This window comes from Epinephelus fuscoguttatus, linkage group LG5 (assembly GCF_011397635.1).
Source record: "Epinephelus fuscoguttatus linkage group LG5, E.fuscoguttatus.final_Chr_v1".
Classification (NCBI taxonomy): domain Eukaryota; kingdom Metazoa; phylum Chordata; class Actinopteri; order Perciformes; family Serranidae; genus Epinephelus; species Epinephelus fuscoguttatus.
Window position 1 is genome coordinate 4,593,747 of NC_064756.1, and position 16,237 is coordinate 4,609,983.

A 16,237-nucleotide genomic window follows, 5' to 3' on the forward strand; every position below is an offset into this window, starting at 1 on the left:
GTTTTTCCCATGAAGGAACAAAGCAGCAACTTACCCTCCATGACTGATGCAGTCCCCATCTGAGCTGGTCACTAACAAAAGTCTCAAAGCAGTTACAACTACAGTAAATGCAGTGCTACCAACAACAGTCAGAGGGGCTTTTAAAGAGTCAGAGCATGGGCAGGAGATGTATTATTTCCTCAGGTTTTGTTAAAATCAGTGGCGTCTGAGAAACTGTGGCAGTAGCACAACATGATTTCATGAGCAGACAGGGAGTGATCTGATGGAGACCAGGAATACAGTCGTATTGGTTCAGCTTAACAGAACAGACTTTATTTAACTCTGACCAAAGCAGGCCTGTCGTGTTTTTTTCCTCTATTGTGTCTTCTGTGTGGGGGAAAGAAGTCAATTTAGACTGAGGAGAAAATATTGGCAGAGGGGAGGCGGGTGAGGATAGAGAGACAAAGAGGAGGTGGAGGATCTTAGGAGCAAATAGGCCTGACTATCCCATCATTATCAGAGGTGAGTGTTGAAGCCTAAATGGCTTGTCATTATTTGCGCTCTCTCTTTCTCTACCTCTCCTCTTGTCCTCTTCTCTTCACCCCTCGCCACTCTCCAGGAGTGGAGGAGGAGCAATTAGATGGAAATCGTTAGCCGCGCTGCCGCTGCCATCAGAGATCATTGACTCTCTCGTCCTCTTTTTCTCAACCTCTTCCTCTGCCATTTGAATGATTCACTGATGACAAAAGTCTGATTGTAATCTTGCCTCGAAAACTCACACGCTGCAGGATTAAAAAGGAGGAGGAGGGAGAAGGCACGAGCCAAGGCTTGCTTTATTGGATTTTTAAGTAAAGGGAAAATAGGTGGACTGCAGGAACAAGGAGAGAGGGAGGATAGAAAAAGTTTAAGAGAAGTTGGAAGAGAAAAGGGTGAGGCGACAGTAAGCTGCAGCCCAGCACAACTGAATGCGATGGAAAAGATGGACATTGATGTGCATATGCAGGTCAATTGTATCCAGTCCCTCCATCAATCTTCTGATTCATTCATTCATTTTCTGTAATGGCTTATCCTGTTAGGAGTCGCAGGGGGTGGAGAGGTCGACAGGTCACCAGACTGTCACAGGGCTGACACATAGAGACAGACAACCATTCACACTCACATTCACACCTACGGACAATTTAGAGTCACCAGTTAACCTGCATGTCTTTGGACTGTGGGAGGAAGCTGGAGCACCTGGAGGAAACCCACGCTGACACAGGGAGAACATGGACGGAGGGGCTCCCCCACCCTGGGGTTCACACTGGGAACCCTCTTGCTGTGAGGCAACAATGCAAAACACTGCAGCACTGTGCCGCCTTCAAACTTCTCAGTCTTGTGATTGTAAGAATAAATGCAAAATGCAGCCAGTACTTCTAATATTTGCAAATATTTTTCAAATCCCTGCAAACTTTCAGCAAAATCAGTCCCATAATAACAATACTTTACAATACATTTTGCTGATCACCGCAATTTCCTGCATTAAAACAGTCTAATTCAAAACCACTATTTTGAGCCAAAGTCAAGTAAAAATCAAGCTTCAATCTCCCCAAACAAAGGAGCAGTGATTTTTCTCCAGCTCCTTCCTCATTTCTGAGCTCCTCACTCTACATCGTGAACCCAGTCACCACCCTGCCGTTTGTAATAGTGATTTCAATCGTTCACTCGTTATCCAAAGCACCAGACTAAAGGTGAGTGTTAGAGCGTAGATTGGCTGACAAATCCGGGACTCTTCACCACAACAGTGTAGTGCAGCATCAGCATTACTGCTGACGAGGGATCAAGCCACCTGCTGATCTCAGTCAAGACTCTAAAGCGACTTTCACACTGCCAGATTTTCCACGAATGTTGGGCCGTTTTGCCGGCAAGCCGGCGGTTGATGACGCCGCACGTGCGAGCCACTGGCGGTGGATAAACAGGAAACAGCTGATAGCAGGAATTAGCGAGCAGCTAGTAGCAAGAGGGAAACACAAACCTGACAGACACTGTAAAGATGAGCAACTCCCACGTCACTGTTTTCGTCACACGCTGAGCTACGTGTTTTGTTACTTGCCCACGCCCCCCATTGCCCCGAAAAAGGCACATTCTGTATAAAAAAAAGTAGGTAGGCGGCATTTTGCTGCACTCCCTGATTTTGTTTTTATACTGCCAATGCTGAAAAAAGACTGATTGGGCTTTCCTGCAAATTTGCACAACTCCTGTTTAAAAAGGGCTACAGACACTTGAACTTTTTCACTTGGGGCAGTGACTCACTTTCACCCTGAAGGGAGCAATCCACTGTTTTCTTGCAGAGCATCATGGTCCTCAGATTTTAAGGTGCTGACTCTCACCCCACTGCTTCACACTCTGCTGGAAACCCTCTGTGTTCTTAAGATCACAGTCTGATGAATTCAGCAGACCAGCATGAAGCTCTGTAGTGATTTGTAGAGAAACTGACAAAGTGATGCAGCGTTTGTGTGTCAGGACCAAATGTCCATGGAGGAGGTAATTATAATAATTGCTACTCTTTTGTATGTCCTGTTTGGCATCAAGTGATACAGTTAAAAAAAATCCTGCTTGCCACAATGTCACAAAAACTGTTGGATGAAGACTCGGGTCATTTCTTCAACAGTGCTGTTTTGTGTGCGTCGACATTGCAGCAGTGATAAGCAAGAAGTCCTTAAGGCAGTGTCTCATAATCTGTTTCCTTTTGATGGGTCTTTATCTTGGTTTGGTGGAACAGACTCCAGAGAACTTGTGCTCTCAGGTGCTGCTTGCCCCTCATTATAAGTGTTGTTACGACGAAGTCTCAACATTCAGGTGTCGTACCACGACTGAACCATTTCTAATGTAATACCTAAAAGGAACCATTTCTGTTATTGACTTACTCAATATTAAAGGTTTTCAGGGGTCCAAAATGATAGACCCGTCCTTTTAATGAGCCAGGAAATTTGTTCCCAGATTTGATGGACCTGATCATTTTTAAAACTTATGTTCATGAGCTCTGGGTAGTGACTGAAAGAATTAGCTCGCAGATACAAGCAGCCAAAATGAGTTTCCTCCGTGGGGTGTCTGGGCTCAGCCTTCGAGATAGGGGGAGGAGCTTGAACACCCGGAGTGAGCTCGGAGTAGAGCCGCTGCTCCTTTACGTTGAAAGACGTCAGTTGAGGTGGTTCAACATCTGATCAGGATCCTCCTGGCGCCTCCTGTTAGAGGTGTTCTGGGCACGTCCAACTGGTGGGAGGCCCCGAGGCAGACCCAGAACACACTGGAGGGATTATATATCTCATCTGGCCCGGGAACACCTCAGGACACAGAAGGCGAGACATTTGGTCAGATCCTGAACTGGTGACACTTATCTTGGGTGTTCACCTTGAAACTGTGCTGATTGTATAGATCTTATGTGCTGCTGGGGGGACAATGTTGTGTGAAGCATCCATGTTTTCACAGACATGGGTCATGAGTAACAGACTCAGGAACCACAGTAACTTGGACCCAACCTGTACGAGTCCTGGGTATTAGGTCTCAAGTTGTAGGTTCCTGGTAGCTCTATTTGGCAGGCTGTCTGGCATGTTAGCAAAAATGTGATCACTTTATAGACTCAGTTCTGGGAAAAAATGTAATAGAAGCATGTTTAACTGGATGGCCATGTTCAGAGCACTTTGTAGGCTGAATATTTACTGTCACTGGAATTTATCACACATCATGGTGAGCAGTGGTTTCATCAAACATTTATAACTTTTGGTTTTTGAATTGAGGCTTTGACTTCTCTCCTGTAGTCTGTCACAAAGTAACCAAAAGTAAAAAAGTGATACAAAATTTTTGCTAAATTTTATGTAAAAGCTGCCACAAATTTATCGATTGTGCACAGTTTTTATTAAATGTGTTTTGATTACTTCTTAATCAAACTATTATTTAGTGGAACTAATCACTTCATCAGCCGTGTTGTGTCCGTATCTGAACCCAAACACGCACTGGAGCAAGCACTGTCAACTGTTACGTGTCACCCAGAGACATTTCTGGACAAACGTTGGCTTTGTAGTCCGAAGCATTACTCAGCTGCTTCCACTCAGTTCTTTTCATTTAATAAAAGCGTCTGTGTGAGTCCACTTATTTCACTGAAATTTATGGCAATTTATGCACATTGCTTTCCAGTAAAAACAGTCTTTTAAATCGCCACACAAAAAAAACACACCCAGGAGAGATTTAGCGTGTGTATGTGTGTGCGCGCGCACAAACACACACACTGTGACAGCAGTTGTCCATGCTGGCCTGTGTCTGAGTTAATGGCTAATTAATGCTCTGGTAGAGACGGCTCCCAGGGGAGCGCTGGAGAGACACCCACTGACTTTGACTGCCAGAGGTCAGAGATGCTCTCTTACCCACTTCCTCTCTCTCACTCGCCGTTCTTCCTCCCCTCTCTCTTCTTTCCGTCTCATCTTCTCCACTCTTCTTATTCTGCTCTCCCCTTTTTCACCCTCATTGCTCCCTTGGTTCGTCATTTTCCCTCTCTTTCTGACTGCCTGTCAATAATGTGACATCATTAATTTCAATTCCCCGTCATTACCTTCTATCATCTCTTTCTCCATCAGTTTACTTCTGCTTCATGGCTGCAAAGTCACTGATCACAGCATTGCTACTTCTCCCCTCCATAAATACCAATGATATGCCCTTGAGCTCAAGAAATGAACTCCAACTCCAGCAGAGTTTCTCAGCAGCCAATCCTAAAACACGATAATTGGAGAGGGAGACTGTACTCTGTGTTTGTTCCCAGGTACTGTACAGTAGTCACATCCGCGCTCGGCACAATTAATCGCATACAGATAAAGAAAGCAGCCTTGATGATGATGAGGATGAAACATCCACAGAAAATGTTTCAGTCGGTACAGAGGAACTAATGATGGCCTTTGCCTCAAAGATTTCATGTTTTCCACACTCTGTAAGAAGGTGTGGTACATGAGGAACAGAGGAAAGTGAAAGGGAAGATTTCCATTGTTATAACTTGAAAGTGTGCGGTTGCTCAATTCAACAGAGCTTTTTGGTAACGAGTGTAATTTACACACTGAATAAAAGTTAAACTACAGCTCTGTGATGGGCCCAGCTGACTATGTGTGGATACAAGTATAACTATCTTATAATAAATAACCAGTATCTTTATTTTAACAGTGGATTAAATGACTAATGTTCTGTGAAAAGTGTTGCCGCGAGTGAAAAACTTATCCTCATCTCTACTTTATATTATCTTTATGTTGTTGTGGTTATTCAGCTTGTAGTTTTTACTGTTTTGGTTCACTCTCTCGGCTCTCATCAACCTTGTCTCCAGTTGCAGCAGGCAGCTGGTTCACTGAGTGCGTTTACATGGACAGTTTAATTCCCTTTTCATTTGGAATGAAAGTTCATTCCTATTAAAAGTGATCTTGTAAACACCTAATTCAGAATGAAAATGGCCAATGCGATTGAAAGTTCATTCCGATGTAAGGGGCTGGAATATTTCGTTTCTAATTCCGAATGAAAGAATTTCTCGCACTTGTATACACTCATTCCTCTTTAAGTTCATTTCGGTCTTTCTGCGCATGCTCGTTTCCTTGCCCTTCTGGTGTGATGACGTATATAGCGCGCATAGCAACGGGCTGAGATAGAGCAGTCAGACTCGTCGCACTCACTGGTTTCCATTTGCCACAGCACGGTCTTCTGTCTCCCTTCTCCTCCTCAACAGACGAAGCATTAGCAGAACACTGCTGCTTCAAGAATATAAGCAAAACAAGCCTGAAAAAGGCGTCGTCAAGCATCTTGTTATCCGGAGCGAGGACTACAGTGTTTTCTTCCAGTAGACGTAAACACGTAACATCGGCCCGCCCCCTATCCAATCAGAAACCTTCCCTGCCCCAAACCTTGTGCGGACCCAAATAAAGGCGATTAAAAGGTGTTTAAACTGACCTCCCATGTAAACCCTCATTCAGAATGAATATTTCTCATGTAAACTACCTGGAAAGACTTTAATTCTGAATGATTTCATTCAGATTTATTTCGTTCTAAATGAGAAGCCATCATGTAACCGCACCCAGTGAAAAGGATCTAATAGATGCTCTTGACTGCCTGCCCAGCACCAAACACCTTACTCAAAGTTCACAAACTGTAGCTGGTGATTATAGTGAAGCATTTAGCAGCTGAAGAGCCAGATTTGCCTCAGGACATGATGCACACCAAACCAAAGCTAGAAGGAGACAAAAAATGGACTTAACCAGATCCAAGACGCTGATGTTGCTCTGTGTCTACCTGATGTGTAGGTTTGATTGTGTTTTGTGACTGTATATAAAGATGGACGAGGTGTTTCCTCTTTCCACTGTGAAAAATGAGGCCAAAATATCCTGGATACAGCCGCTGCCATCTTGTGCTGGTGACATGATTTGGAGCCAGAGTCTGCGCAGTAGCATTGTCCGCAGTATTGAGCTCCTGTCATCTGAATAATGGTGCCATTGATCACGAGCACATCGATTGGTACACACAGCTGTCAGTTATGATGTCACACTCCCTTTTTATAGCGTAGGGATAAGTTATCAGGAAAACTATCACCAGAACATACCTCAGTGTGATAAGAAGTACATAAAATGACAAAAACCAATTTATTCGCGTGTTTGATCATCTTTCAATATTGTTGTACCTCTGTGGAGCTGTCGTGTCGTCCATCTTTATTATGCAGTCCATGCACTACCCACAAGTGGCCATAAAATTCAAACAATGTAGCTTTAAAATATAAAATTCTATTGGCAACTTCTGACATTATCAACGTGACCACAATCATGGTTATTACAGGAAGACGTAATGCAGGTGAAACCGTGAAAGCTGCTTTCATTACTGGCTTTCACATCTGTGGAAACTCGCAGTGAGCTCCACACAGTCCTGTCCACACATCCTGGTGTCAGAGAACATGGCAGGGAGCAGCACTTATAATGGGGTCATCATTTCCCTGCTCTATTAGAAGTCACCTGGTACTCCTCAGTCACAGGGGGAGGGTGAGTCTCATGCATTCGTATGCTGTCAGTATTACTGGATGTACGACTCTCCTTTTCAAATCCAGCACTGAGAATTCTGAATGTAACCCGACTTGGCTGCATGGTCACGTAGCTGCCGTGGCTAATGTGGCTGAGTGCATGCAGCCCAATAGCAGCCAAGATACCATCTTAATTAAAAGTGAACATCACCCTCCATCAGTGGCTCATAAAGTGGAGCATGGGGACCACCGGCAGTCCCAGAGTGGGCCCTGGAAAAATGTAGAACAATTAAATTCCAAAAGTGTCTCGCTCCCTGGATGTTGGTCAGATCTAACCTTGATGTCACCTCCCACCTACAGTACAGATAACCATATCTAACAGCAGAACAGTGTCTCTCAGGACCAAAGTAGACTAGTGCTTAATCATCTGGGGATCCTTGACTTGAAAACTTCAGGAACCTCCGGAACCTCCGTCCTGGATACTCTTAAAGCCCCTGTGTAGAATTTTCATTTTTAACTGGGATAGAATAGAAATAGAAAGACCTTTATTGTCATCTTTCAACATGTGTATGACAGAATTAAAACAGCTGCCTCTGATGGTGCAAGGAAGAATACATTATAACAATTATTAATTATAACATTTTTCAAATAATTTTGATGGAAAACATTTGTTAAAAAAGTCCAAAACCGACCTCCGTATCTTAGTAAAGGTTTGAGAGGACCTCTGAGTGTGTATTTAATTTTTTCTAGCTTTAAGAAATATATTTCAGTCAGGACCACTTTAGTCAAAGAAAATTTGCAGTATTATATTTGGCGGTATGGCTCTGTTCTGGGGCCTCTCTGCCCTTCCATGTGCCTACACAGAAAGCCTAAGGCATGGAGAGCAGCAGCAAAGACCCCCAAAGCAGCTTGCAGAGGAAGCAGCAACAGGAGGCAGGCCAGAGCAGTTTAAATAGGGTGCCATGACTGAGATTGTTGCATTGAAAGGAATCATGTGACCTATCAGCTGATCTATCAGTTGATTGGGCTGCTTGAGATCAGCTGATGTAGCTGGGATGTGAGCTGAGCTTGACATTGCGTCCTGCCTGAACTAATGAAAGCTGTCAGGGTCCATTCGTGTTTCAAACATCTCACTATAAGCTTTAAAAGTATTTATCCAGAAGGCGGAGAGGTTTGGACATAACCAGAACATATGGATTAAGTCTGGTGGCAGGCCTCTACATCGACGGCATAATGGCACAACATTCGTAGATCTTTGCCAGTCTAGCATTCGTAAAGTCAGCTCTATGTACCACTTTCAGTTTGTTTAGCAGATGTGGATGATGTGTGTATCAAATCTAAGATGGAGTCCCATTGGTCATGTTAGACTTCCGAGATCTTCCGAGATCAGAGTCCTAGGCCATTTTTATATTTTAGTGTGGTTTGATGTTGTTAATGAGCTCATATATCAGGGATATCAATCCTCTAGGGTCTGAATTCAATTCAAGAATATGGTCAGTATGTGATTTTGTTGGCTTGTTTGAAGAAGAATTTAACATGTTTTTTACAAAGCTCCTAATTTGAAGTTAACAGATGAAATGATTCTTAGGTAGATTGTATATTTGGGGTGAAAGATGCGAATGTATCTTCTATGTATAAATTATGAAGTGATCTGATCCCCTTATTAAACCATAGAGTACATTTGTACAAACACTGGTCCGTCCTGTGTTTCTGTCCTTCATTCCCAGTGGTTAGAGTTAGGATCTGATAACTGGTTCCACTTTGGATCCACTCTCACTTTGCAGAATACTTTGAGGATAACGAGTCTATCATCATATCATCTTTTTGTCATGTCGCTCTTTTTTATTGAAGAGCAAACGAGTGATGTATAAAACATTCAGGCAGCAGGGGTCTCATTTGTAGCCGGCTACGACCTTGAATGGTGGACTTTCATCCATGTTGTGACCGTTCCACATGAACATTGATTTTGCATGTTAATATGACAAATGTCGTTTTAACTGTAGATAATTAAAGATAATTCAGGAAGAGCAAAGATGACACTGTGGGCTGTTTTCTGGTCAGTGTACTCTCTGTAAGGTCGAGTTTGCTGAGCTCACTTCAGTCAGGGACACTCATGTCATAGATTTAACCATTTATTGCAACAAATGGAAATACAGTCATGTTTGGCGCTGAGGGCTTGGCTCTTTAGGTGCTCCCTGGATTAGACAAAACAGGGAGCACAATGCAGAAAACCCCCGGGTAAACAAGAGTGGGCCCAGGCAAGACATTAAATACCATTTTGTTATGTATTTCATATTCTTGTTAGTTCTTGTTCATGATCAAATCACCTGCGTAAATGCTAAACCGTAAACAAGTTGCGGATTCAAATATCAGTGTCTTGTGATTGCATCGCTCACTCCACGTGAAAACATCTGTGGTGATACGGACATAACCCTTTACATGCTTGTCACTGACGTGTTACTGCTTTCATTCATATCACAGCCATACCAAAATTGCCCTGAAGTGTTACTAGCTCTTGAGGTGGGAAATTGATGGCACAGATTTTCCTGCTCCCATTCACACATGACCCCATGCAGGAAATGTTCCTGAACATAGACTGCATTTGTCAAAGGGGCTTAATCCTGCATGTGTGAATCCAACATCTTAATTTAATCTTCAATAAAGAATTAGTTATTTCTAACTTTTGTTGCTTACTTAGGAAAAGAGATTCAAAAGGATTCGGCTTCGATAAGCGTATTCCACACTGGATTTGGATTCAGTAAAATACTAACAAACATCTAGTGCTGTCACGATACCAAAATCTTTGTTTCGGTACCAATACCAATATGAATTTTGGTACTTTTCGATACTCTTCTGTACTTTTCCTAAGGAAAAGTCCTTTTGGATATAAACCTTTAGAACAATAAATAGTAGGGGTGTAACGGTACCAAAAAAATCATGGTTTGGTCAGTACCTCAGTACAGACGTCACGGTTTGGTAACTCAAATGTTCCACCAAGTTTGTGTTGTCTCATGTTGTCTCCCTTTGCGAGGCAGACTTTCTCTTGTGTTTTTTCACGTGCGCCAGCTGCAAATGTTGATACAGGTGTTGTCATACACACCACTTGTGCAATCTGTGCTCCAGCAGGAACAAGAAAGGCGTTTGTGTGCATAAATGAGTAAATTAAATTAACTAAATTAATGAATTGAATCAGGTTCAAAGTACCAGTATTTTCTAAATGCAGTATAATACCGTTTGGAATACTCTAGTACCGCGGTACTATTTTAGTACCGATATACCGTGCAACACTACAGACATCACAGTCACAGCCATCAGGGAAACAGCATGGCTGTTTGCCACAGCGTCTTTTCTGATACTACCACGAAGAGTTCCCAGAGTCAGAAACATTTAAAGTCCCCTCCAGTCAAAAAATGTGTTTTGCTGGTTCAGTTGGGACTTCTTTAGTCAAAGAAAATGTCCATGGTATTATATTTGGTGGTATGGCTCTGTTCTGGGGCCTCTCCACCTTACTGCGGGCCTATGCAGAAAGCCTCTTCAACATGACTACGTGGAAAGCCTAAGACAGAGAGAGCACACCTCTCTGCCCTTCCATGCGCCTACATGGAAAGCCTGAGGCAGGGAGAGCAGCAGCAAAGACCCCCAGGAACAGAACAGAGCAGCATCAATGACAAACAGTCATTGATGACATTGATAAGTCAGACACAGCATGAAAAGGAGGAGCTGGGGTGGAGGCAGGTTGCAAAGCAGCTTGCAGAGGAAGCAGCAACAGTAGGCAGGCCAGAGCAGTTTAAATAGGGCGCCCTGAATTAGATTTGCCAATTGTTTGCATAGAAAGAAATCATGTGATCTATCAGCTGACTCCCTTCCATCAATCAGCTGATTCATCAGTTGATAGGCTGTTTGAGATCAGCTGATGTAGCTGGGTTCTGCCTGAACTAACACTATGCTCAGTTTATTATTGTTAAAGTTTCCGTTTTCTCCCCTCAAATCTCAGTATGACACTTACATTTACAAGCATAATTTGTGACAGTATGCAACTTACAGAATTGCGATATGCAAACTTGAAACTTCCCACACGCACACATTAAGAGTTTCAGTAAAGTCAGAGACATGTCCAGCAGTTCAACTTTTAAAATGAAATCTATTTGCTTAGTCATCGGTGCTGTATTTTAGTGGAGAAGAAGGAGATGCCATTTTAAGAATATTTAACAAGGTAATTGAACTTCTGTCATGGAAATATCATGTATTACAGAAAACAGTTTGAAATGTCCTGAAACCTAGAAGGGGACTTTAACTCTGATACATAGATGCATTTGGGCTGATACATGAGCTTGTGTCAGCTCTTTCCATGCGAAGATAAATGACAGTGAGGTGTGTCAGCTGCGTATAAATCAGGTGATTCATCGCCTTATTTTCATTTCAAAAGCACATGAACATGCAAATTCATTGACTTTATATTTCAGAAATCCAGTTTTGGGAGTGAAAAGTAAGTGAGTGCTGGAAAAGGTCATGAAAAAGGCATTAAAATGCACTCTTCTGTCCGACTTTTGGATGACATGTTGCTGTGAATGTTAATCCCCTTGCTCTTTTTTCCCTCTTCCTTTGTTTCGTGCTTTTCTTTCTAGCTGGTGCTTTTTTCGGGGAAGCTCAACACCATCGCCAGTATTGTGACCATCTTCTTCCTGCTGGTGTATGCGGCCGTGGACTTGGCCTGCCTCGCTCTGGAATGGGCCTCTGCTCCTAATTTCAGGTACACACGTGTCCCTTACTCTACACACACACACACACATAATGATGAAGGCCTGTGGCCCACACTCTGCGATGTGACTTTGTGAAACACATTTTCCTCACTAAACACCACCTCCTCCTCCTCCTCTCTTTTCTACCTCTGCTATTGTTTATGTATGTGTGTAAAGAGGTGGTTGTTTGCCAGCTGGATGCTGCTATGGTGACAGTGTACTAATTAAAAGGCATAAAACTGGCCGCTGCTTATAGCCCCGTACTGGTGAGGGACTGACAATAAAACTGTGTGTTTGTTTTTGTGGGGGCGCAGCCTGAACTAGATGCTCAAGTAACAGCGCGTGGAGATGTTTAGAGATTTAAATTTACAGTGTTTGTGTGTGCATCAGCGTGTGTGTGTGTGTGTGGTTTGTATTCCTTGGACACTTGCAATGATCCTGATTTATAAAAGCTCCCTGAAGCCATTTTCACACAACAATAGCATAACCTGAGGACAGTGCGTAGAGTATATGTAGCTGGATGATTGCATCATGACATCAACACCGCTGCCCGGCTCTCCATCCGCTCTGAAACTTTTTATGAGTTATTCTGTATTTCCTGCAAAGTGTTGACAGTGTCACGAACGTTGTCAGCCAAATCAGCACTATCTTTAATTTATAAAAGTGCATCCCCCAAATCCAATAACCTATATTGTTTTTCTAAAGACATACCTTCCTTGATTAAACTCCTCCACTGGCTGAGGAATACATTTCAAACATGACAACTGCTACTGTTTTTATTTGTTATGGAGGAGAGAAACTGTTTAAATGCCATGCATCACTTTATTGTTATGACAGATTGCCTCCAGCGCTGCATTTGGTGTTATGTATTCCTCTGCAGTGATAGTTGGAAATGAGTCGTAAGACGTGCGAGAGTATTTGCAGCTTTCCACATCAAGGACACATCAGTCAAGTCGAGCTGGAATCAGGATACAGCAGCAGACAGTGTAAACATACTGTACATACGGAAAACAAAGTAATTATCTTCCTGTAATATTGAATCTCAACATGATGGGATTTATTCAGCTGTTGTTCCTCTGAATATTTATTAGGACGATGTTGGTGGATTAAATTGAGTTTCATATCGGACTCCAGCTGACTTCTCTTGAGTCTCGCCCTGCTGGAGCAGTTTGGGGATTGAATACCTCACTGAAAGGTGTTTACATGAGGGACAGCAACACCTGTTTTACCACCTGCTGTTCAACAAAAGCTGCCTTCTTTCCTTTATGTTTAAAGGTCTGGGCCCGTATTCACAAAGAATCCTAAGACTAAAAGTAGCTCTTAGTGACGTCATTCTAAGAAAAATCTTAGAATTCCTCGAATTCTAAGATTTTTCTTCGAATTTTCCCTTGGTAAGATAAAAGTTATTCACAAAGCATCTTAGGCCTTAAGAGAGCTCCTAAGGTGAAAAACTGTTAAGAGGAGGGAGGAGGACTTTTAAGAAGCCTAAGAGTGTCTTGAACAGAGAAGATGGCGGAAAGACAGAGAGGAAGGAGAGATATTCTCCGTATATTGAACAACAGTGATTTAATAAGACGCTACCGGCTTGATCGTGCAGGGATAATGTTTGTGGTTGACCTCATCAGGGATGAGCTTACTTTTCCCACCCAGCGTAGTAACGCAATAACGCCTGCTTTGGATTGCAGCACGTACCAGCGCTTCTCACACGCATCGCTTGTGCGTAAAAGGAGAGGGAACGACGCATTGATTTGTCGGGCAATGCGCTCCCAAGTCTGCCTCTTCCCTTGTGCCGTGATCCCGGGACCAAATTTCCCTCTTAAAACTCCCTTGTTCTCCTCCACGAGCTGTGCCAACAGCAGGCACTGCTCTTCTGTCCAGTTCGGCTTTCTCGTTCTTTTTTTCTCCATTTCATGCGTTGTTTTGGTCATTCTGCCAAATCAAACCGCTTTTTACAAGGAGGCCAGCAATCACAGTAACTGCTGACAGCTGAGTCTGCGCCCACCATTAATATCAAATAGATTAAGTGGTAAAATTACCAGCATGGCGAGGAAACGTAACAATAAGCAAATCAATATAATAATCAGCATGTGAATGAGGTGCGTTCAAACATTTTGAAGCTGTGTAACAATTAATTTAATTTTGCTGAGTTTCATCATCATGACATAAAATTATTTTCACCATTACACATTTCTTAATACAGTCTAAGTTCTATGATCGGTTCATTTCACTGTCCATTCATTACTAGGAGCACATTTGTTTTTCCTCTTTGTAACAACCAATCACAGCTTTTAGAAGACTGCGTCATACCTAGCAACGGGGGCAACCACACCTCCTCACTAAGATAAACGTTTCTGTCCCCTCCTTGCTCAGAGTTGCTCTCACAAACTTCCTGAATCACTCTTAAGCTAAGATTCCTTGCTAGGAATTTTTAGGCTAAGTTAGGAGCTCTCTGAGAGGACTCTGAGAATCTTTGTGAATACGGGCCCTGATGTGTAGGATTTAGGGGCATTTAGTGGTTAGGTTCTCCCGTGTGCAAGCCAACACATTCTCACTCCAACCTTGTTACATATCAACGTTTGGTCATGGACTTTCCACATCGAGATATGAAGTGCAGAGAGTTTAGGGGTGCAACAGTACAGGTAGCCCACGGTACGGTCCGTACCTCAGTTTCTGAGCCACGGTTTTGGTTTGGTGTTTTGTGCGTAAACAGAAAAAAAGTCATTTTTTGAAAGTCAGTTTTCCCCCCCAAAATGACCTCTTTATTTTGCTTGTCAGCAAAAACTGCATTTCGCAATAAAAGAAATTCCAGTATCACTGGTGTACTGAATAACACATACTGTAATTCTTTTAATTTAACAGCCTCTTAACCTTGACAACTCTTACAGTAAATACAGTAGTACAACATATATTTAAGAAACACTTTCAAATGTAAACAGTTACTGAACACAACACTTTCAAATGGTAAACTGCCTCTTATTCCTTGACTACTTTTCTCGAGTCCTCGACTGTCAGAAAGCTTTACATCAGGGTGCTTACGCTGGAGATGCTTGCTCATATTGCTCGTGTTTCCTTTCACGTATGGGACGTTTTCACTCCCTCGTTTTATTCAACAGAGAAAGTGAAATGATCCCACACTGGAGATTTGTATGAAGCCGGTGCTTCTTCAAACTTCAGTCTCTCAACTCCTGCGCTTGTGCTTGCCATGGCTCTCTGTGTTTGTTTTTTCCACTTCTTTTCTGTGTGAGGCGAGCGTCACTTTCCCCCGCCCTGAGTGGGTGGAGCCACAACAGTGATTGGACATTAACTCGCAGGGAGGGCTTTTGTGCAGCAGGCTGACTCGGCTGCAAAAACCCGCCATCCATAAGGGCATCCGTGCAGGGCGGATCGAACAGTTCAATATTTTACAGAGAACCGTTGCATCACTAATAGGGTTGCAGCGATACAGGCTACTGGTTTCAAGGAATACCATGGTAATAAAGAGGACGGTTTTCATACTGTGTACATTTGCTTATTTACGATATTGAAAAAAAAAAAATGGGACTGCACGGAGAATCTCACCTTTATTTGAGTTATTTTCTAAGGGGAGACTTTTTTCACAAACTTCCATTAACAAAATGGTTTCAAGTTTCAATTATAATAATAAAATAACTCCTCCGTTTTCAGTCCTCTGTCATACTGTGACAGTTAGCGTACCGTGAAGATGTCATACTGTTGCACCCTGACACATGCAAGGTAGCCTTCAGCCTATTGTCTGTTTTCAAAATGCACTTGTAGATATAAACAGCTCATTCTAAGGTAACAAAACACTAGATTCTTCATTTCAGGTGAGTATAAACTAATAAAAACATAGTTATGGATAATAAATTCCATTTTTGCTGACAGATGCCTCTAAATCCCACACACTGGACCTTTAAATGTGAGCACAGAGATGTATTTGAGGGAAATAACTGTTTTGTCTTTAATTAGTCTTTATAGCATAAATTTAATTTAGAGTTCAATATGATTTTATTTCATTAACTTCTAATGTGCATTTACCAAAATCATTAAGCAATTCTGTCTCATAATTGTATTTTTAAAGACTTAAAAAATGAGAAATATTCAGAGAGAGAGATGCTTCAAAGGAGCTGCTGTCCCAGCACATAAAGACAGCCTGAATAAAACCTGCGTGTCTGTGACAGCGCAGTTTTCAAGACAGCATTTTTTGATTATGTCTTCCTGTGGGTGTCAGGTGATTGACAGGAAGCAGAGTGAAATGTACACATCAATATAACAATGTTCAACTCTGGCACAAAAAAAATATAATGACACTTGTGTGCACAACGTATTTATGTTTCGTGATACCAGTGGGTCGATCTATTTTATTTAGCCTTGTTTAAGATCTCATAGATGGTCTCCACTGGACATGAGCACATCGATGTCAGTGTTTCCCAAACATAGGCTGCACTAAGACGTCCCACCAACGTATACTATATTGACCCATTTTTTACAATGACAGGCAGTTACACCTAGTTTG

The 16,237-nt window shown here is 42.4% G+C and overlaps 1 protein-coding gene and 1 long non-coding RNA gene across 2 annotated transcripts in view; both read left to right on the forward strand.

The window, feature by feature from the left end:
- LOC125889201 (uncharacterized) overlaps positions 1-16,237 on the forward strand; it is a 409,754-nt gene that overhangs the window by 355,722 nt on the left and 37,795 nt on the right. The gene's annotated exons all lie outside the window — the stretch shown is intronic.
- zgc:153039 (uncharacterized protein LOC767698 homolog) overlaps positions 1-16,237 on the forward strand; it is a 115,025-nt gene that overhangs the window by 60,993 nt on the left and 37,795 nt on the right. The window contains exon 9 of the mRNA XM_049576898.1: positions 11,611-11,735. Within this exon, the coding sequence (XP_049432855.1) occupies positions 11,611-11,735 (125 nt within the window). The remainder of the gene's footprint in view (positions 1-11,610; positions 11,736-16,237) is intronic.